This window comes from Mytilus edulis, chromosome 6 (genome assembly GCF_963676685.1).
Source record: "Mytilus edulis chromosome 6, xbMytEdul2.2, whole genome shotgun sequence".
Taxonomy (NCBI): domain Eukaryota; kingdom Metazoa; phylum Mollusca; class Bivalvia; order Mytilida; family Mytilidae; genus Mytilus; species Mytilus edulis.
This window is the reverse complement of record NC_092349.1, coordinates 85,225,121-85,250,142: the sequence shown is the minus strand read 5'-3', so window position 1 is coordinate 85,250,142 and position 25,022 is coordinate 85,225,121. Positions and strand designations below refer to the sequence as shown.

Below are 25,022 nucleotides of genomic sequence, written 5' to 3'. Positions count from 1 at the left end.
GGGGCCAAAAAGGGGCCTTACTGAACCTACTCCTTTTGACCAAGTATCATTTGTACATTGCACTTTGAAAATTATTGTACAGTCTAACGAGTATTTGGATAAAAGACAGAACACAAAATTTTGAACATAAGAGAACACTGCTTTACATAAATATATAAACCTAGAAACCATTAAATATAATTGGATATCTTGCATGTATGCCTAATCCAATAAAAAGATGAAAACAACGTTTAAAAGTATAAAACAGCTATCATTGTGCATTAACCATACTATCAAGGTGTAAATGGGGCTAACGTCCTCGGGGTGATATCGATTATAATCTATGTAGGTGACAGGCTGCTTTTTTAACATTGGATCAAATGTCTGAAACAATAAAATTGAGAATGGAAATGGGGAATGTGTCAAAGAGACAACAACCCGACCAAATAAAAAACAACAGGTCTTCAATGTAGCGAGAAATTCCCGCACCCGGAGGCGTCCTTCAGCTGGTCCCTAAACAAATATATACTAGTCCAGTGATAATGAACGCCATACTAATTTCCAAATTGTACACAAGAAACTAAAATTAAAAATCATACAAGACTAACAAAGGCCAGAGGCTCCTGACTTGGGACAGGTGCAAAAATGCGGCGGGGTTAAACATGTTTGTGAGATCTCAACCCTCCCCCTATACCTCTAACCAATGTAGTAAAGTAAACGCATAACAATACGCACATTAAAATTCAGTTCAAGAGAAATCCGAGTCTGATGTCAGAAGATGTAACCAAAGAAAATAAACAAAATGACAATAATACATAAATAACAACAGACTACTAGCAGTTAACTGACATGCCAGCTCCAGACTTCAATTAAACTGACTGAAAGATTATGATTTCATCATATGAACATCAGGTACAATCCGTCCCGTTAGATGAAGAATTCTCGAAGTTGGAATCAATAGACTGGACATTAATGGAGGAAGCTTAAGCTATATCTGTATTTGTTAATCGTTAAAACAACATCTACACTGTCATACATAAGCTGTCGTCGGTAAGTTTGATCAACTGCAGATTTAGTGACTATCTAAGCTAAACTTGAAGTGCAAAAATAAGTACATAAAACTTAAGAATTAATTACCAGGTTTGCAGAAGAGAAATGTTCGAAAAATTGTTGAAACTTTTAATATCATTTAATGTCATTAAATGTTTAAATCAGTTAAAACAAAAATTCTAAAATCATAACTCCAAAAAATAGAAGAATTCTATGAATTTTATAACTTTCAAGACAGAACAGTTTTAAAAATTAATGTATAAAAAAATCATATTCTCTGTTCACTAATTTTTTGAAACATATTTTGTCGATTTACAGAAAAGATTAACCGCTTATAAATTATCTAAGAACCCTGTGTAGTATGCACTTACTGTTTTGACATGGTAATTATTGAGAGCAAGGCCATCTGCGTAAGCTAATAAAGATAACGTAACAAATTATTTTTTTCTAATTAAGCTTTAATCAGTATGGCTATCGGAATAAAACTTCGAGCTGCTATCTATCCCACTACACAGTCAACATCTACATGTACATAGTACTAGTATATGTCTGATCTCTATTCTAGGAGTTACTTTTAATTATATGCGTCCCTGTAGGTACATAAAAACCATATGAAAGTCTCCTTCACAATAGGGGCTTGCATGTTCATCCTATCAAGTGGGGTTTTAAAAAAATATTTTTTAAGTATATGATTTTAATACAGAACATGAGGCTGTGTAGATATCAGCATTATGAAAGATGTAAATGCCCAAGATAATCCCCAGTTTTGCCTGGCTTCGTGTTTCTAAATTTGTAGAATGTGTGTATTTCGTACTAATTGAATTTGTCCTTTTAGTATATTGGTAATCGAGTTGTATGTCGTTGTATGTCGTTGTTCTCCTCTTATATTTAGATTATTTCCTCTCTAAATAATTATACGGCATAGAACCAAGATTTGTCAGAAAAAAATAAAATAAACATATTAATTGAGTTTTGATGTAACAATTCCTCCTCCTATCTCACAGCACTATGTTGATGACACTTAGCATGCGTTGATGAAACATCAAATATCCACAGAAAAGTCAAGATCTCATACTTCACAATATGTTTAATATCCGATAACTCAGAACACATATTTAATGCAAGATGTCAACTGAACATCTGTCTAAATGTCATTCAAAATAGTTCACCAGATTTTTTAACTAATTTTGATGATTTTGATGCATAATTTCAACAGTTTCTCATGTTATATGTATGACTTTCTTCCTTCTCATTTATTTTTTTATTTTTCAGGGTGAACATATAAATAAAGGCAACAGTAGTATACCGCTGTTCAAAACTCATAAATCCATGGACAAAAAACAAAATCGGGATAACAAACTAAAACCGAGGGAAACGCATTAAATATAAGAGGAGAACAACGACATATAACCTTTCTTAAAATATATGATTTTAATAGTAATAAATCTTAATTTATCCAAATTCATAAGGAAAAATCACGTATTTGCAGTAATGTGGTGAGAAAGAAAAAGTTTATCAACTGAGGATAAATAAAAAAGATTGATAATATCCGTCTTTTTTTCAGTTTAAAGCAAAAAGGAACATAATTTTTGAAGAAATTTTGAGACCTACGAAGACTTATATTATAGGACTATATCACGGTCAGGATTATTTTATTTGACTCTTTTGATAGGGTGTGGTAAAGGCCTACCTCCTAGCTATAGTTCAACAGACTTCTACTTGTTTCCAACATTATACAAAATGTAATCTCATTTGCTGAATGTCACGTTTTAGATTATTTTTATAATCGAAAACATCCACACCGTAGTCAAACAAGCAGTCCATTTACTTGCTACCATGCATTAAAAACATTAAAAAAAACACAGATTTCTTTTAATTAGATCTGCGTGTTTACTCGCTACCATGCATTAAAACCATTAAAAAAAGATTGGTGTTAATTTGATCTGCTGACTTTTAAATGAAATTAGAAATTAATTTCCATGAATCTGGATAATCATATTATACAGTTACAGATCTATTTTATAAAATGAAGTCCTGTATATGTAAACATTTGCGTATGCATGTCTCTGCAAAACGAAAGGAACCAAGCATAGTTTAGAGAATCCCCCCATGGTCCCTCCTCTTCATAACTAAATATAAATCCCTGATTTCCCAATATATATCAGTTATTTGCACTATATGAATACCAATATACCAAATTTTAATCTGAGTATATATTTACTATCAATATGCAACTGGACTCGTATTCCTCAATACGCGTACGCCCCCATCTCATTTCTTGATTACAAAACAATATCATTTTTAGCATAAAAGAGAGGCAAAAAATGCCAAAGGGAGTCAAAATCAACTGCTTTAAATAATCTGACAACCCCCAGGAAGAAAGAAAAAGACCACAAGAAAACAACAGTATATACACAAACACAACATAGAAATTTAAAGACTGATAAAAAAAAACCACCAACAGGGGATGATCTAGACTTGCTACAATTCCCTTTCTATTATTTCTCTCTTACTAATTTATATGTTTACTGATAAGTGCCAGCCTACTGATTGCCCTTGGAGAAAGGATGTCAGTATAATTGTAATCTCCTAGCTATAGCAGTAAAATTATTAAAGGGACAAAATTGAAAGAAAAAAAAAACAAAAAAAAAACAATTAGGAAGGGACATGTAGCAAGTCTAGGGATGATCTCATATGCTCCGGAAGGGTCAACAGATTCGACTCCACATGGGGTACCCGTAGTTTTGCTCACACATATGCAGACCCGGGATGGGCCCAATTTGGTAGGTTACATTCGGGGGAAAGAGGTCCATATCTTCTATTCTACTAGTTAAAACCGATGCTTGTGTGTTTTTGTTATTGATGAAACTCCTGAATTCATGTGTAAAGTTTAACTTTCATAACAAACATAACAGGTAATTCGGATTTACACAGATAGTCATTTAAATAGAAGACATCTGGTTTTCTAGCACTAACATCATGCGTCTTGGATTTTTCTTCTTGAGTTGGCTTAACTAGCAAAATGTATATCTTAATGTTGAAGATGTTTACAGATTATAGATATTGGTTTAAAACAGCTGATCTGCACCATATAACATGCCACCATACATCATGTCCCGTGATGAAGCAGACATGCCTCACTCGACTAGTGAAATATATACTGTATAGCCTAGTTGACAGAGCGTACCACAGCGCTTGATACATTGCAGACGGAGTACATCAGTGTGCTGGATACATTGCAGATGGGTTTGCTGTCGATGAGGGACAATAATTCGTTATCGCAGATCTAACATTATTAAACTAAATTTCAAACGAATAGAAGAGAGAATGGAAACGGAGAATGTTTCATTTAGTGTGTTGGTCATTTGATGGAGTGAAGCATTTGTATTTGTTAATATGAATTTTATCGAACACAGAAAGCTTAAAGATTTATATACGTATTATAAATTGTATAAATGAAATTTATACCGGGTCCTGCAAATGTAAAAACAACAATTTAATAAAACATTGCCATAAGGTGGCTTGCTGTCTCAGGGTTGCTGAGTGGATGTTATTAAACCTTGCCATACGGTGTGTTATCGAAAATGATTTATATCATGTTGTAAATACATATCTTAATATCATTTTACCTCCCACCTCTTATTAAATATATTCATAGTGTTGCTGTTTTATGTTGCATAATGTTCCATACACACACGCCCCTTCACAGTTATACAAATGATTTGATTAGATCATCAGCTTTATAATTAAATCGTGTAATCCATTCATCAAAGACATCTGTATCCAACATTTAACGACCAACTTGTACTTCAAATTAAAAATATCTAAATTTAAATATTGCATAATTTTATGATTTATATCAAAATAAGGAGATGGGGTATGATTGCGAATGAGACAACAATCAACAAAAGTTCAAATAAAGTCAAAATCAATCAATCATCATCACGATTTAATCCGTCTGCTGTAAGAAACGGAACGATACATCTGTTTATTTTCATAGAATTTTTTCATAATATAACTATAATAAGTTACATAATAAGTCACTTGGTCTTTTAAATTTTCACCGAATCATAAAAAAAGGAGTTGTTTACCGTTCTTTTCGAATGCACGAAAGCATATACAATCGGTTAAGCAAGATAAGTGCAAATAGCACACTTCACTAAATTATGCATATAACTGTACTATTTGCACTTATCTTTGTTTAATCGCTAGTTGAAGAAACTTTTCTTCATTCCCAAAAATAGGACATAGATTAGCAACTATAAAAAAGTACAAAAAGTATTATTGAATATGATCTGATGAACGTAGGTAAAGCTTTAGAAAATGTCTAAATTCACCTCAAAAACTGAATAAAATGCAAAAAAGCTGAAAAGAGAGTACGACAAGTATACACCTTAATAGAACTAATTGAACATAGATTTGATTAATCATTTTTTAACAGGAATTCTATGTTATGTCCTATTTCTGGGAATAAAAAAATGTTTTTTAAAATCAAGTGATGATTGTTTGTCCTATTTCTGTAAACGAAGATATGTTTTTTTAAAATTACTTGTTAAGGCAGCAACCATTTGATTTTCTGGGGGGGGGGGGGGGGGCTATGGTTTTTTTTGGAAAAAAAGTTTGTTTCCAGTTTTTGGAGAAAAAAATAATTTGTTTTTGATTCTGAGAAAAAAAAATTGTTTGTTTCACCCTCAGCTGCCACTATATGTAATGCAAAAATTGAAAGAAAAAAATTGTTTTCGACTTGTCGCGAAAAAAATAGATTGTTTTTCGCCGGAGAAAAAAAAATTGTACAGAAAAAAAAACCATAGCCCCCCCCAGAAAATCAAATGGTTGCTGCCTAATGTAATTCCCCTGTCTGTGGTTAAATAGTAAATTTTGCTGTATTATGCATGTAACTGTACTATTTCCTCCCAACTTACTGACAGTTATAAGTACAAAGAATAACGTCAGACCTCTTCTTTGTTTAATAGAAATATAGATTCCTACACTCAGTGCAACAAGAGTATTATATCTATTCTAACTTACTGAATGATAATTCCCTTTATCATATGTTTAGTGGTAAATACAGTAGTTTTTGAATATTTGATAAATAGCCTGCTGTTCAATATCCATATCGCGAAACTTTGATGCGCACCCTTTTAAATCGCATACCTTTAATCACATACCCTTTATCACACCCCTACCCGTTATCACATACCCTTTATCACACCCTACTTTTTTATTTTATTTTTTGCTTAAGAAATATTTCCCCTCAAAATAGGTACGATCATTCGGGCGTGACGCAATTTATTGAATGACGTCATTGTTCGGTATGTACATGTGACGTTAAGAACGTCAAGTTTTCCTATTTTTTGGCACACTAAATGCAACTATAAAAAATACAAAACACATAAAAAAAAACAATAATAAACAAAATATTTTTAAAACAACAGCTCGCAAATTGTAAGGTTACCCAGGTGCTTTGGATAAGTTGATTGATTGATTGATTGTTGGTTGCTTTACGCCGCATTATATGATAAAGCGTATAATACATGGCAAAATCCGTATCATCCCGAGACACCAATATCAGCCCAAGGGCCTTTAGGCCCGAGGGATGATATTGGTCGAGGGTGATACGGCATGTCATACGGATTTTGCCATGTTTTATTCTGTATTTAATGACAAATTAAAACAAAATCTAAATGTGTACGCGATTTGACGCAATTCATTCTCTTGTTTTCTTACTCTTCAATATAAAATGCTAAAAGCGCATACAAAATATTTTTTTTTTACTAGAACATACATACAAATTGGTTTGTGTTTTTTCCCCCAATCTTATTTATAAAAGTCATAAGTAGACTTTTGGAATTCCATGATATAATATTTTGACTATCTGTCCAAATTCTAATCAGACCATATACAGATCAGAAAGTTAAACGAAACTAGGTCTGGAGTAAAAGATAAAACCGCCAAACAACTTTCAATAATTAAATTCAAACTTGCCGGCAACATGTCCAATAAATAAGTATTAAAATTAAAGAAAAATGCATAAATATATTCCTACCTGCACATGTGACAAAGTCGTTAATTAAGCCAAACACCACAAGTAAAGTTGCAGAATAAAACATTATTCTTTCGTCGCTAAATACTGGATATCCAATTAGTATGTCTTAGTGTGGTCAGCTGCGAATCTCTTAAACATATGATCAATCAGCACATCCCAGCATAGTATAGTATGTACTTATATCGGCGGAACAGAACCATCGAAAGTTGGAGGCTTGCCAGCAAATTGTTTATTAATATTATCCAAAGATATAATTATTATAAACAATTAGTATCATACTTTTTGTGATTCCACTCTGAACAATTGTATTATTTTATTTCATCATAGTATCATACGTTTTGATCCTTCTATAAACAATTGTATTATTTTATTTCATCATTTTAAATGTTTAACTATGTACAGTTGACGTTCACTTTTATAATCAAATTTATAATTTCGATTTCAATTATTTAACAAGATATTTTGGAAGGACTTGATAAGGTTTTAAACTCGTAGACGAATCATAAATTATCTAATTTGCATTTATACGTAGATATTTCTTATTCCTTTTTGTTTATTTTATATTTCGTGGAATCAGGAAATAAGATAAGGCCTTGTAGTTTTTTGGGTTTTTTTGTAGTTAAGGAACAACTCGTTTTTCTTCTGATAAAACTACCGATTTACTGCTAAGTATTACGTGAAAGTAAGATAAAAATCAAATCAAAACAAAATATTTATTGGTATAAAATCAAAATAGTTAGTTTTTACATGGATGACATACAATTGACAATTTTACAAACATACAAAATTCGAAATTAGCAAATATCAGGGGCGAATTTAGGCGGGGGCGTGGCGGGCGTGCGCCCCCCTAAAATTTGCAAAGCATGGGTTGTCCTCAGCTCAATAAAGTATCTGAACAGACGACGAATATTAATGTCGTCGCATTGCATCTGTTTTAACATTCAAAGAACGTGATTACTAATAAACTGACCTACGGTTTATTTATAAGTTCTATAAATATATTATACTTCATCGCGGTACTGTGTTTGGTGAAAAAATATCATAGGCTTTTAGCTTTCAAGTAAAACAATTGTGACATGGTAGTTGCGGATTTTATAAACAATTTCTTTGATAATTGAAGTTCAAACAACCCTACCTCACTTTTCCCCGAAGTAGGCGAAAGTGCCCTACCCACGGTTGGGTTGGTTATTTCATTATGGCACGGCCAAGAAAACAGTCCTGTTTAAATTCTTTCTTAATGAAAGATAGGAATACTGGTTCAAGCGAAAGGCTCGTTTATTAATTTGTATCATTGTTTAATATCTCTGTATGATATCAATATATGTTTGTCACTTTCAACCAGTCCTGTAAAGTTTGCCGAAGCATGCATAAACGGTCAAGGCCCCAACCCGTACTACCGTATTACATAGGATCCCATGAAAATAAACATATCTTCGCAAGGACCTCATTCTGATTTTACTGGTTTGCGGTAGAAATGTATATAAAAAGTTTGACACGACCTCCGGAAATAGAAGAAAAGAAAAATTAAGAAAAGACAATTAAAAATCGCTGGCAAAAGTAGAAATTCTTGTTTTAAAAATCTTATATTGGTCGGTGAGCTATTATTGAGTCAATGAATAGAAGCTCGCATATTTCTTGTTAATTATGGTGATTGCAGATTGTCAGGGGTGGATTTATGCGGGTTTAGCTTGAAACTTAAATTTCTCGCTACTTTTACCACAAAATATTTATTTCTCGCCACGCTTGGCAACATATCTACATTGCACCCTCTCTAGAAGAATATTTCAATAATTTCGATAATAATACCTCAAAAACATATTCGCATCGCTCCTCTCGGCGGAAATTTAAGTTTGCGCCCCTCCTAACCGAAAATCCTGGATCCGCCCCTGAATATTCATATCATATACGTGTATCCTTTAATAAGATATATCGAAGGAGACGATTTTTTAGCATATTAAGTAATATAAGTACGATATTCCCCATGAGATTGTTATGATAAATATAAACTGAATGTATTTTGAAGAAAACAAATCACAAATTTATAGAGCATAATTCTAGTTTTTCTTGTCAGCTATATATATAAGAGGATTTCTTTTTATCGAGTATCAAGTATCGAGAAGTAAAAAAGAATATCAAATTGTGAAAAATGGGTATCGAGCAACGCAAAGTATGTATCGAGTAATAAAAAAAAGGAACGAGTAACAAAAAGTAACTATCGAGTAACACACATTATCGAGTAACAAAAAGGAAGTATCGAGAAACAAAAAGTAAGAATCGAGTAACAAAAAGAAAGAATCGAGTAACAAAAAGTAAGAATCGAGTTACATAAGAGAATTTAGAGTAACAAAAGTAAGAATCGAGTAACAAAAAGTAAGTATCGAGTAACAGTAAGTAAGTGTCGAGTAACAAAAAGAGAGTATCGAGTAACAAAAAGTAAGTATCGAGTAACAAAGGTAAGTATCGAGTAAAAAAGTAAGTATCGGGTAACAAAAAGTAAGTATCGAGTAACAAAAAGTAAGTATTGAGTATCAAAAAGTAAGAATCGAGTATCAAAAAGTATGAAACGAGTAACAAAGAGTAACAATCGAGTAACAATAAGTAAGAATCGATTAATAAAAAATAAGTATTGAGTATCAAAATGTAAGAATCGAGTTACAAAAATTGTGAATTGGTAGCTAATATTATATATGATCCAACATGTAGTTGTAGATTGGATATTGATGACATGCGTCATTTTGCCTTTGACCATCTTTCCTTTTTGAATGAAAAATTGAGAATGGAAGTTGGGAATGTGTCAAAGGGACAAAAACCCGACCAAAGAGAAGGCCACAATGGGTCTTTAATACAGCGAGAAAATCCGGCACCCGGCTTCAGCTGGCCTTTAAACAAAAATATTTACTAGTTCAATGTGTGACAACTAGTGACAATGGACGTCATACTAAACTCCGAAAAATATAAAAGAAGCTAAAATTAAAAATCATACAATACTTACAAAGGCCAGAGGCTCCTGACTTGGGACATGCGTAAAAATGAGGCGGGGTTAAACATGTTTTTTTTTAGATCGAAACCCTCCACCTATACCTCTAGCACTATTATGTTTGATGTTCTCAGTTGGCTTCCAGAAGGCTGCAATTTGGGCATTAAAATATTGGTTTTCTGCCTTTTTTAAAATGATACCATTCTTTCTCTTTATGTGATCTAAATGTGCATACTGTTAAACAAGTCTTAAATTTAATAAGGAGATTAAAATGGTTCCTCGTGTTTTATATCAACATAGGTTGTGTCAGGTCCTTTTCCTTTAAGCGAATAAAATGTATTTAAGGAGGTTTGCTACTCAATATTAAAATAACACGCTTTTCATAACACTAGCATATATTGATAGGGGATTATTTAAGGAACACATTTTTTTTAGTCACTGTGCTTGTTTTCGAGATATTATTAACCATTGAAATATTGGCGGGAAAATGTTCTCTCTTGATTTTTCATAGCTTTATCATTGACAAGTTTAAGTGCTCAAAAAGTATTAAAAAAGAACAAGGATTTTATAAGACTTTTACAGATGGCTTATAATTATACATGTAAAAGATTTATAAAAAGAAAAATGGGGGTCAATGAGCTAAAAATTTTAAGGCATTCAAATGGATAAAAGAAGAGGATTCCGAAAATCTGACAAAAATCCCCAAAACATGACAAGCGAACATCCTTAAACTAAACTTTCTACTTCACAATAAAGTTGTTGCTATTGGTTTTTTTTTCTTAAAAAAAGCTTTAATTTAATTGTTGTCATAAGCTCGTGCAATTGGACTCGACGAATAAGCTTGAGTAAGCTTACTAAACATAAGTCATAAGAAACCTACAGACTAAATGAAACTTTTATACTGTTTTAAATTCGGTTGAATACTAGCATCTTTATAGGCGTTGATAAATGAAACGGTATTCCAACTGCAAATCAATCATATCAACGGGTGTCCTTTCAACAATAGTTAACCAGTTATTATATAATATAACGTTTATAAATTACAAAATATATGTATACATGTGCTGATCTTAAAGGCGTCGAAGTTTTTGATAAATGATAAGTTTTCTATAATACCGAACCTTTCGACTTTGGGACCTTTAGTAAAAGATATGTTTCTGCTAGTACGAATGTTTGTTGCATACACTAACAGTTATTTCCACGGATCCGACAAACTGTCACATGTGAAAAATACTGATCCTAATTCAAGAACTGTAGGTCACTTTTTAATCTTAATAAAATGAGTAATTTCAACCTGCCGTTTTCTTTCCAAAAGATGAGAATGAAATTGAAATTATAGATCAATCAAACAGAGGATACATATAGTAGCTGTTGCTGCCATTGACCCGAACGAGAATTATTTTTCATTTTAATCTTCTCAAAAGACTCATATTTGGAATGTAACTGTTGGTAGTACGGATAGAAAGACCCTAAAATTATTTCAATAAGTGAAGATTATGAGGAAATAAATAAAATCGAGAATGGAAAGATTATTCATCAAAAATATATAATCAGTCATGTTCACAGTCTATATATATAATTTTTTTAAATAAGTAGTCAAACATCAAAAAGCCATATGTATTAAAATAGAGCAAAGCTTGAACGTTTTGTACAAAAGTCGGTTGAAATAAATGAACATTACGTCGACTAACGTTACCATTACTAAACCGAACACTGTGCGTAACGTTAAAATTGAGAATGGAAATGGGAATGTGTCAAAGAGACAACAACCCGCCCAAATAAAAAACAACAGCAGAGGGACACCAACAGGTCTTCAATGTAGCGAGAAATTCCCGCACCCGGAGGCGTCCTTCAGCTGGCCCCTAAACAAATATATACTAGTCCAGTGATAATGAACGCCATACTAATTTCCAAATTGTACACAAGAAACTAAAATTAAAATAATACAAGACTAACAAAGGCCAGAGGCTCCTGACTTGGGACAGGCGCAAAAATGCGGCGGGGTTAAACATGTTTGTGAGATCTCAACCCTCCCCCTATACCTCTAACCAATGTAGTAAAGTAAACGCATAACAATACGCACATTAAAATTCAGTTCAAGAGAAATCCGAGTCTGATGTCAGAAGATGTAACCAAAGAAAATAAACAAAATGACAATAATACATAAATAACAACAGACTACTAGCAGTAAACTGACATGCCAGCTCCAGACTTCAACTAAACTGACTGAAAGATTATGATTTCATCATATGAACATCAGGCACAATCCTTCCCGTTAGGGGTTTAGTATCATACCATCATAACATATATGAGAAGAACATAACCCGTGTCATGTCAACAACTGTTTTTTAGAATAAATGTGTTTAGTTCCGATGCAAAGACCTTATCAATGACTCAATATTAACGCCAAAATATGCAATCTTTAATGACTTGACAACAGTATCGTAATTATATCCCTTCTTAATAAGTCTATTCAAAGGTTTTGTAAGTTTCTGAGGTGAATACTGACACCTTTGTGCTTTATAAAGAATATTACCATAAAAAATTGGATGTGAAATACCTGAACGTATTAAAAGTCTGCATGTTGAGCTATATTTACGAATAATGTCTTTATACCGATGATAAAATTTAGTAAATGTTTTGACTAGTTTGTGATATCGAAAACCCTGGTGTAATAATTTTTTCAGTAATACATAAATTTCTCTCGTTAAAATCTAAAACATTGTTACATACACGAGCGAATCGTACAAGTTGAGATATATAAACAACGTAAGATGGTGACAAGGGAACGTCACCATTTAAAAACGGATAATTAACGATAGGAAATGAAAAATCATCCCTTTTATCATAAATTTTAGTATTCAGCTTTCCATTAGTGATATAGATATCAAGATCGAGAAAAGGGCAGTGGTCATTGTTAGTATTAGCTTTATTTAAAGTAAGTTCAACAGGATAAATTTCATTAATATACATACTGAAGTCGTCATTATTGAGAGCCAAAATATCATCCAAATATCTAAAAGTATTATTAAATTTGTTTATCAGATGTTTCGATGGGTCTTTGCTTATTTTTGTCATAAATTGTAACTCATAACAATACAAAAACAGGTCCGCAATAAGTGGTGCACAGTTAGTCCCCATTGGAATTCCGATAATCTGACGATATACGGAATCCCAAAATCCCCATATATAGTATCAAAGCATGTCCAATTAACATAGTTTTTTTGTTTATTGCTACTAAAAAATGACCTAAAAGAGTTTGAACATATATATTCACATTCTGATTTTTTGAATGCCCATTTAATTAGGTGTGTGAATTTTTTCTTAATGAGAATGTGAGGCAATGTGGTATACAGGGTAGAAAAATCAAAACTTTGAACAGATTCAAAATCACCAATATAAGCATGCAATTTATCAAGTACTTCCAACGAGTTCTTGACACTCCAAAAGTAATTTATTCCACTATTTTCGAAGGCCTTATTTGAACAATTTATTATCAGGTTTTTAATTGTACCAAGTGTGCTGGTAAGAAGAATAGACAATTTAGTAGTTGAACAATGGCTTGAAGACGAAATAAATCTATATTTGTAAGGGGTTTTGTGTAGCTTCGGAAGCCAATGCATAGTTGGGACTTTCATTGTATTTGGCTCTGCTTGTAAAGCGGTGCCTAAAAGTTTATGTTTGTTACAGATTTCGTTTTCTGAAAATGGAGTCAGTTGGAATGTTGGTGAATTGGTGATTTCCTTTTTCAGAACCTCAATGTAAAATTTACGTCAAACAATAATAATATTATTAGCAGCTTTATCTGCCGGGACAAAAACAAATTCCTTGGCTAGTTCTTTTAGTTTATGTTTGATACGAGAAATAGGTTTATTGTTGTAAGGGTTTATAGTAAAATGTTCTTTAAGATGTTGAATACGTATATCAACTATCTTCATTACTGAATTAAAAAAAGAGTCCAAAGATTTTTTGTCAGCTTTTTACCGTTTTATCCATTTCATACAGTAAGTATGGAGTGAGTGTATTTTCCAGTTTAAAGAATACTTACTAGCTGATATGATTCTAGGATTGTGATCCATTTGTGCATCTTTTATGGTAATATTCTCTCGTGACAAAGTACATTTACCTCAAAAGCTAATTTTGAATCGGAAATAAAGACATTTATTCGAAAACGAGTTGTTGGTATGATTCAGATTATGTTCTTTTCGAATGATAATTTATGATAGCTTGATTACTAAAACAAAACTTGGTGATATTCATATAACGAAGACAATAATTTTTCAATCGGTTTAACTGAGATGGAGATTTCATTGTCAGAAACTGCTAGTTATATATGGTGACCGGTGAAGGCCATTTCACGTTTTGGCGTTTTGGCTCTTCATATTCTATAGGTCGAAATCGCAAAGTCGAAAACGCGAAGTCGAAAACACGAAATCGGAAAGAAAAAATAATTCGACTTTGCGTTCTCAAATTTTAATAAGTTAATGATATTTTTAAAAATCGTGTTTATTTTTTTTTCCTCTTGTATTTTTCACCCTTTTCAGTCACATTTATTACAGGGTATGCCAGTATGTACGGTTAAACAAGTGTATCCTTTGTATAATTTGAGACAGATTTGTAAAAAACAAATTTCCTGCTTTTGAAAACTAAAGGTTTATTGCAATTGTATTAAACCGTTATGTGATGATTTATCTGAATAATTGTTGTTAAATCTTAGCAATTTTATATAGGCAACCGCGCGGCATTCAACAAAGAGAAAACCCCACATCCTATAGTCGGCTATAAAAGGGCCCCGACATGAAAAGTATCAAATGTTCAATTGAGACAACTAACGGCCTAATTTATAACAAAACAATTTACGAAAAACAAGTATGACAGACATGAACCAACGACAACCACTGAACTGTAGGCTCCTGACTTGGGGTAGGCATTTAAAGAATATGGCAGGTTAAACATGTTTGTTAGCGCTCAACCCTCACCTAACCTGGGACAAAAAAGGGTCGACAAAAATATTCCATGGATTTGGACAGTTATAGGAAATAAATTCCGCGTTTGATCTAAAAGAACTAGTGCTTCAATAAGCGATTTTACTTCAAAATAAAATTTGTAGAAGCAGTAGATCCTAAAAATCTGGATTAATTGATTGGTTGCTTGACGTCATGTAGCAAATAATGGTACGCTTTAAAACGAGCAGATATTTTGCCTTGCAACGGGACTTCTATACGTTACTGAGAGTTTTTTTGCAACATGACTTATTTGTTCTCAGATTTTTGCCTTGCACTAGGACTTCTTTACGGTCCTCGGTATTTTGCCTTGCAACAGGACTTCTACGATCATCATAGTGTAACCTTGCAACAGGAATTTTGCGGTCCTTGGATTGGTGCCTTACAACATGACTTCTTCGACCTCAGAGTTTTGCCTTGCAACAGGATATCTAAGGTTTTTAGAGTTTTGCATTGCAACATGACTTCTACGGTCGTCAGAATGTTACCTTGCAACAGGATTTTTGACTTGCAACGGGACTACTGCAATCGTAAGGAGTGTTGTTTTGTAACAGGATTACTAGGGTCCGTAGAGGTTTGTCTTGCAACTAGACTTCTACGGTTCTCAGGAGTTTTCCTTGAAACAAGATTTCTATGATCCTTATAGTTTTGCCTTGCACATAGACTTCTACGGTTCTCAAGGTTTTGCCTTGTGACAGGATTTCTAGGGTCCTTATTTATAGTTTTGCCTTGCAACTAGACTTCTACGGTTCTCAGGGTTTTAACTTTTAACAGGATTTGTAGGGTCCTTAGAGTTTTGCCTTGTACCTAGACTTCTACGGTTCTAAGGGTTTTACCTTTTAACAGGATTTGTAGGGTCCTTAGAGTTTTGCCTTGCACCTATACTTCTACGGTTCTCAGGGTTTTGCCTTGTGGTAGAATTTTTAGGGTCCTTATAGTTTTGCCTTTCACCTAGACTTCTACGGTTCTCAGGGTTTTGCCTTGTGGCAGGATTTCTAGGGTCCTTATAGTTTTGCCTTGCACCTAGACTTCTACGGTTCTCAAGGTTTTGCCTTGTGACAGGATTTCTAGGGTCCTTATTTATAGTTTTGCCTTGCACCTAGACTTCTACGGTTCTCAGGGTTTTACCTTTTAACTGGATTTGTAGGGTCCTTAGAGTTTTGCCTTGCACCTAGACTTCTGCGGTTCTCAGGGTTTTGCCTTGTGGTAGAATTTTTAGGGTCCTTATAGTTTTGCCTTGCACCTAGACTTCTACGGTTCTCAGGGTTTTGCCTTGTGACAGGATTTCTAGTGTCCTTATAGTTTTGCCTTGCACCTAGACTTCTACGGTTCTCAGAGTTTTACCTTTTAACATGATTTCTAGGGTCCTTAGAGTTTTGCCTTGCGCCTAAACTTCTACAGTTCTCAGGGTTTTGCCTTGTGACGTGATTTCTAGGGTTCTTATAGTTTTGCCTTGCACCTAGACTTTTACGGTTCTCAGAGTTTTTCCTTGTAACAGGATTTTTAGGGTCCTTATTTATAGTTTTGCCTTGCAACTAGACTTTTACGGTTCTCATGGTTTTGCCTTGTGACAGGATTTCTAGGGTCCTTACACTTTTGCCATGGAACTACACTTCTACGGTTCTCATGGTTTTTCCTTGTGACAGGATTTCTAGGGTCCTTACACGTTTGCCTTGGAACTAGACTTGCTACAATTCCCTTTCTAATATTTCTCTCTTACTAATTTATATGTTTACTGATAAGTGCCAGCCTACTGATTGCCCTTGGAGAAAGGACAATCCAGTCTGCTAAATATATTCTTAACATCGTTCACAGTCTGATGAACTAACCAAATTTTGTACTTCTTTATATAGCAGAACTGCGCAGTGGATTTAATTTTACACATGTATAACTCAGTGCATAGCTTTCTTTGATCTATGTTTAATGAAGAAATAAAATATAACGGATAAGGGAAGAATTATATGTAATCTTCACTGTTCAAATCCATTCGTTTAAAATTTATTTATAATTATCTTTTGCCTCCCAAGTTAGCACAATTATCAATTTGCTGGCGGTGCATTTTTTAGACAACATTAAACATGTTTCAGAAAGATAAGCAATTACATTTATATTTTTAGGAAATTATTCTATACTAGTCAACAAAAGAAACGATACACGACTTTGGAATAAAAATTATCAAAAAGTATTAGTTATAAAACAAAATGAGAATTCATAGGCGGATCCAGGGGGGGCTGGGGGGCCCGGGCCCCCCCTTTCGTGGGAAAAATTTGTTTGGTTATATAGGGAATCACTGAGCGTGACTGGCGCCCCCCCCCCCCCTTAGGTCAGTCAGCGCTCCCCCCCCCCTTTACAAGAAGTTCTGGGTCCGCCACTGGATATACACTATTTTAAAAAGCTTTCATTTGCAATGTATGCACATATGACAATGAAAATCAAAACCTGTCGGAAAGTAACAAAATTCCATGTAAACGATCTTAGGGTGCAAATTATTTTTGCGGAAAGTTGGATAAAAAATCGACACACAATTTTCAAAGTACTAAATGAATTTTAAAATTCGTTTAAAAATATCCAATGTGCTCATGTTCATATTGTAACTAATGGGTTGAAACAATGTATTTTACAATTTTTGGTAAAAAAGGGTTTCAACAAATGCAAAAAAAGAAAAAAAATGTTTTCGTCTCAAATCAATGCTTAAGCTAAGAAACAACACACTGTACATTTGGAATCTTTCGATTATAGTATTAAGATTGTGACCGTTTTTTTTTTGTTTTTTTTTAATTTCACTTCACACTTACTGTCTATAGTAAATCAATGGGCAATGTATACATTTTAACGATTTCTTGTGGGGCCAAACCTTGCTTTACAAATAAACAAAGAAACTGTACAATTTTTTTGAAAAAAATTGATCGCAAACATCGTCTTACCTTTCAATGAGAGGTTGGTATCATTAGTTGGAACTTCTGTTTTTAAAATTGTCGTTTTATGTAAATTTTGTCAAAAAAAATAAATTTCGCCAAATGACGTCATGAAAGCAAAAGATCTTCTCTTTTTTAAACGGATTTATATTTCCATAGTCATTAAGTATTACTACTTCAATATTGGTCATATAAACGGAAAAATTCACCTTGAAATTTGAAAAAAGTTGTGTTTCTTTGGTTGACTAGTATATATATAAACAAATTAAAGGTTCTTAAATTCGTTTTATTTGAGTTTATTTCTATTCCAACTTATTTTATAATTTGATGGTAAATATTTTTAACTTTGATGAATTTACCCATCATTTAACAAAACATTATCAATAAATATTACTAAGTAATATCTTTAAGTATTTCGCACCTTTGCATCATTTTACTTCTCCGCCTTCGGCCCTCTGAGTTTTGTAGCAGGGGTGATTAATTATGTACACCTCTGAGGAGTAAAATTTTTTTCTAGAATTGAAGTTTTTTTCTTAACCTGATTTCAGGATTTATATGACTGTAAGAAAGAAATAAATAAAGAAAAAATCATATGGTTGTGCACCTTTTTATCTTTTCTTCGACCATTTGAAAGTACCCGTTTTTGATATTTTCCCATTTTTCATCATTTAAAAAAAAAACATTTTTGTGCTTTTATTCTGAGACTGCTATAACACGTGTTATAGTACTCTCAGTTTTATTGTTATACAATGAATAATATACTTTCAAAATTAAACTTTATACTTTTACAGAAGAAGATTAAGTGACAAATCTGAAAAAAATTAACTTAACATATTATTTCAACATTTTTGTTTATAATGATTGAAAAAAAAAACATATCTAAGAATTTTTAAAAAGAAAAAAATTGATATGAGATGTAAATTTTTTTGGGAAAGCCATTTCTTTGTACTTACTAGCTATCACCATCTCAAAATTGGCTAATGACACTGATAGGATTGGTTATAACACTTTTATTTTTATTACTTAAAAACTGCATATATTATTGATATATCTAAAAGAAGGACATCTATAACTCCGCATTGGCTTCAATGCCGGGCGAAACGTATAGTTTGTAAACCCTAGTCCTCTTTTGGTGAAAAATTAACCACAAAAACATCCTTGGAACTCATGGGCAAAACTACAAAAGAGGGGCGAAAGATACGAGAGAGACATTCAAACTCATAAATCAAAAATAAACTGGTAACGCCATGGCTGCAAAAGGAAAGGACCAACAAACCATAGTACACAAAACACGTATATTTAGAAATGAATAATATACTAGCAAACCCGAAGTATCATATTAGTTGTAAGGGTGCTACATGAGGATCAGGATCTGCTCACCCTTCCGGAACACGGTAGACCCCCCCCCCCCCCCCCCCCGGACAGTTTTTGATTGGGTTCGTGTTGCTTAGCCTTTGTTTTTCTATGTTGTGGTCATTTGTTTCATTATCACTAGCATATTCAGGTACCGGATTTCTTAAATAGCTTGGTCACGATCATCACAGAAAATTTTATTTTTTTTAATGTACATCTGGTGCAATAACTTTGGTGCAGTCAATCTCCCAGGAATTTATCACAATATTGTAAGACAGAATTTAGTGCAAATATGTAGGATGTTAATGAAGATGGCATTGAGTGATAGCTATAATAACTAATTGAAAACACATTCAAAGTTTAGAATTGCACTTTAATTGTTCTCAGATTCAGACAGGAAAACAATTGAACTCATAGGATGTATGTTGACCTTTCTTCATTCGGTTAGGTTACTTAACTTCTTCATCTGATTAAGATTTTCATTTGACAAAATATCTTTGACTTCTCTTTGTTCTTACACAATTATTAAAAATGAGGCGACATGCTGACTGTTTAACACAGCGAAATTTAAGTGATTTAAGTTATATTTCTAATGACTCCCATGATGATACTGAGTAAAATACAAAAAGCACATCCACTTGTTCTTTTTCTCTTTTTTTTTTTTTTTTTTTTTTTAGGTCTGTTAACATTAACCGATATGTATATGTGTCCTCCTTGCTTATGTGTGATAATAAAAGTGTGATCCTCATAAATTTACTGTGTAAATAAATTCATTAAGTATACTTTACTATTATACAACACCAGCATAAAGTATATGTAAGAGAGATAGCAACACAGCGTAGCATCTTTTGTTAAGGTCAGCTACCACAGAGACCTGAAACGGAAATAATTATTGGATCAAACAGTTGGCTTAGATATTAAACTGTTCAATGACACGTTCAATTTGCCATGTTCTTTCGTAAAGAACAGGCATAATAAAGAAACAATATTAGGTCACTAAAATTTCTATTTCAAATCGTCAAGAGCACATGTATTTTAAAGAATTCCCTGAATTTATAATAACTGTATAGAATAGTGTTCATGTCGGTGTTTTTCGTTCCATTGCGTTTGATTAGAAAAATATCCTTCAAGGATGGATCAACTTCGTTGTTACTTGATAAACTGCATTTCTAGACGATTGAATGTCGAGTAAGGACGATATTCGACGACTGTAATTACCTAATCTGACAGCCATAGTCGTATGTAAACTGGTTATGAATTTACAGGGAAGAAACTCAATTATGGATCCGCGCTATCAAAAAGGGCCTGAAAAGAAGGGAGTCGGCAGTCAACCATCAGAAAAATATAATAAAACACAATTTGCTAACCATAGAGGGGCATGAGAACCCCTCTAACCTGAAAAGTATATCAAAGCCGTTATATATTTACTATAATACATGCATACAAATACAAATACAAATACTAATACAAATACAAATACAAATACTAATACAAATACAAATATCTTTATTGGCACAAACTCATTAAACAATAAATGGTTAAGGCTCATGGCATTACATATAACTATAATAATTGACATGGTAGAATGAAAGGTTCCATGAAAACATATCATGCTATAATGAAAAGTTACATATTGACGTATCATATAAGTTCACTATTTCTTATATTTAGACACTCTGATATGAAAGAGGAAGACAGTCTAAGTAATAATGCTGAGCTATTATAAACCAATAGAGATATTTTTTCATCAACGGTAATACCAACGCACAGTATTTTTTTTAAGAGACGGAAGAATCTTAACAGGATATCTATAAGAATTTAATTGAATACGATGAAACGTAGGTAACATCCAAATAATACCTCAAATTATATTTGACAATATTTTCTGAAAATGTGTTTTTATATGTATTAATAATAAGGAAATTTCAGATAAGTGAAACATTTTTAATATAAGACGGTCTACTTTTATTCGACCGTCACGACGCTTTAGTTCAGGTCATGATTAGTACAAAGTAATTGAAATTAAAGGACTCACTTGACATTTTATTTTTACACTATTTGTACATGTTGTAAGGGGGGAGATAAAACTGTCTGCTTTTTCATCCATAATTATTTAGAAAGTATGTGTCATTATAAAAGAAAGTCTTGTGTCGGAAATACTTGTACAGGAAATGGAATACTATAGTACGTGATAATAGTGCTGTAACAGCATTTCTCACACCATCAAATTCATCTATATAGAAGGGCGACAACCCAATACTTTTTCGAAAGCCTATAGTCATAGTTGCTTACATCTGCTTTTGTATATCTCTGGTGGACAGATGTCTCATTGCCGATCATATCACATCTTCATATTTTCATATTAAATTTAAACTTAGATAGTAAAATTTCAGGAAGATTTTTACTATCTTGACAGTGCACTAAGGAAGATGCATTATATGCAACCAATTAATAAATATTACTTTAAAAACTTTGTTCTTAAGTTACCACTTTGTAATATCATCCAATTTGATATGAATCATTTGAAAATAACTGTGTTCGTCTACAGTAACTACTTAACGATTTTGTTTCTTCTAATTGACTGAGAGCACTAAGATTTAATTTATCAGATACGCAATAACTTCTTTAAAAAAACGACATAAGAGCCATTTCCCAGTCAATCAAGGACAATGTCATCAGACCAACAAACAATACAAATCCTTGTGGAAGTTGATTGACCATTTCTGTCGTTTGTCTATTTAACGATCACATTTTGCTGATCATTATTTCTGCCATTGCGATTTTCTCTCCATCATTCTTTAGTATTTCGAAAGCGAAAAAAATGTCATTTAGGAGCAATAAACTAATGAGTTCGTTAACACACACATTTCGGCCATATTTTTAGGTAGTATTATGTTGAACATATTTAACTATTCACAGTTTTCAATCTATTATAATTCCATCGAAAACACAAAAAAGTATTGTATTTCAAGGACAATTACTCCTATAAGGAGGATCATTTGTCAAAAGTGTGAAGTTCTTGTATTTTGCCTGCAGATACTATTAAAATGAAATGAACAGAATGATTTGAAGTTATTCATGTCTGACAGACAGGTATCATATGACCTTGACCTCATTTGCATGGTTCAAAAGTAAATATTCAGTGTTCCTGAATTTCAGAAACTATAAGCAAAAAGTCAACAAATTTGTTATGAGGTGTACATGTCTGGCAAGTATAAATTAACTGACCTTGGCCTCATTTTCATAGTTTAACAATAAATATTAACTTTTCCTGTTTTTCAGAAACTATAAGTAATAAGTCAACACATTTGGTGTTAGGATTGATTGTACATGTCTGTCTGGCAGGTATCATCTGACATTGGCCTCATTTTCAAAGTTCATTGTAGTAAATCCTTGATCTTATCAGATAGGATTTGACCTGCTGCCAATTTTTACCCACAGCCAGTTTTCCCTTGCTTAACAATTTGAGATATAAGCAGTGGGGGATTCAGAACTTTTTGTAAGAGGGGCCCTGCTAACTGACCTAAAAAGGGGGAGGGTGCTCACTTCAGACATGCTTCAGTGATTCCCTATATAATCAACCAATTTTTTTTTCCACAAAAGAGGGGGATATATGATAATCAAAATATAGCTGCTTTATCCCGTTCTTTATTTAGTGACAGCAGCCTTTTTTGTTGATGGATCAAATTCCTGGATATAATTTACACTACATTCCCTAAGGAAAAGTTGGTGCTGTAGTTTCAGAGGTTTCTTTGAAGTTTACAGTGATAGATGCCAAGTGATGGCAATAGTTCACAGAGACCTGTGGGCAAGGTGATGTAATAATATGTGATGATCTCATTGACCAATAACTGCAAAAAGGACATGTTGGATGGAATTATGTCAACAGAAGGTTAACAGGCATGAAACACAGGATATTATAAAATTATAAAACTATATGGTAAAAGCAGCCAAAAAGTTTTGGAAAAAAGATACAATTAAACTTTTGTTTGATTTTGTTTGATTTTTTATTCTTTTGGTGACCGTGAAAGTTATCATTATCTCATTATTGTTGAAAGCAACTTGCCTTTTTAGTAATTCTAATTTGAATTGTATATCAAATTGACTTCTAGGGCTTTTTTTTATATTGATAATAGGCTATGGTGGTAATCACCCTAAAGTATCCAAACATTTTCAAATGGCACTATGGGACTTTTAGTGATAAAACAAATCTGTAATTTTAACTGACTGGGGAGACAAATCTAAATGTTGTCAATGTCATAACAACACTTGATCAATGAACTGTATCAATCAGTCAAGAAATACAGTTTCCTGAAAGCCTGAAGAGCTTTACATGTCCTTAACATACACTTTGGCAATGACATAAAACAAAACACTTTTGTCCATATTTAACTTATATTTTATTCAAACAATTTAAAATCATAACAATTATAACTGTATCCCGGTATGCAGAATTTTTTAATTCTATGCGTATGGATGCTTTGAACTTTACTTTGAAACTGATTATTTTATTAGTTAGAGGCTTGGGATACCTGATGAGGAAAAGCCTTGGTAGTTAAACCTTAACCGAAACACCTTAAAAAACAACTAATATTTATGATAAAATATTGAATTGAACAAAATAGATTATGAAATAAAGTCAAATACTAAGAATATGTATTGGTATATATAGGATTGGTTCTGGACTCGTTATATCTCATTAAAGTATCCCGGTATGCAGAATTTTTTAATTCTATGCGTATGGATGCTTTGAACTTTACTTTGAAACTGATTATTTTATTAGTTAGAGGCTTGGGATACCTGATGAGGAAAAGCCTTGGTAGTTAAACCTTAACCGAAACACCTTAAAAAACAACTAATATTTATGATAAAATATTGAATTGAACAAAATAGATTATGAAATAAAGTCAAATACTAAGAATATGTATTGGTATATATAGGATTGGTTCTGGACTCGTTATATCTCATTCATAACCTAGATAAGGGATAACTAACGAGTCAATAAATAAAGTCAAGAATTTATACAGATGTATAGCTGTGGATTCATTATAATTTATGGTACAATGTTTAACAATTTTTATGGATTTTGTGAGTAAGAAGAACACGTTTCATTTTTTATAGGCTAGTAAAATCAAATATCCTAGAAATAGAACTTCACCTCTTTCCCTGCAATTTGGTACCAATGATTTAAAAAAATAAACAAATCCACTAATAAATTATGAAATATTTTTATACAAGTTTGAGAAACTTGGTAGTCTCCCTTTGTCCATTCATAAATAATATTAAAAGATAAAATAATGCCCTTAAAAATCTGAATGGTTAGTAATACTAGTTGTAATATCTTTTCTGAACCTGTTTTACTCTGTTTAACTCTTCCTAAACATTACAATATCTCACCTCTGTCTACCTAAACATTACAATATCTCACCTCTGTCTTCCTAAACATTACAATATCTCACCTCTGTCTTCCTAAACATTACAATATCTCACCTCTGTCTTCCTAAACATTACAATATCTCACCTCTGTGACATCAAATGAGAGACAAAGGGATATCTATATTTGTAACAGAAATCTTCAAACAGTCAACTTTGATTGGGTTGAAAAAAACAATTGCTAAACAATTAATCCTGTCAAAAAGAAAATAAAGTCAGGAATCTGATGTTCAGTAATTGTCGTTTGTTCATGTGGTTCGTAAGTG

General features: G+C 32.7%; 1 protein-coding gene across 2 annotated transcripts in view; it reads right to left on the bottom strand.

Annotated features, from left to right (window-relative positions):
- LOC139528757 (carbonic anhydrase 2-like) overlaps positions 1–7,584 on the bottom strand; it is a 38,504-nt gene extending 30,920 nt beyond the window's left edge. Inside the window, exon 1 of one of the 2 annotated variants that reach the window (XM_071324943.1) lies at positions 7,076–7,584. In XM_071324943.1, the coding sequence (XP_071181044.1) occupies positions 7,076–7,139 (64 nt within the window). In that variant the 5' untranslated portion in view covers positions 7,140–7,584. The remainder of the gene's footprint in view (positions 1–7,075) is intronic. The other variant, XM_071324945.1, reaches the window with a different exon arrangement.
- Between the last annotated feature and the right edge of the window lie 17,438 nt (positions 7,585–25,022).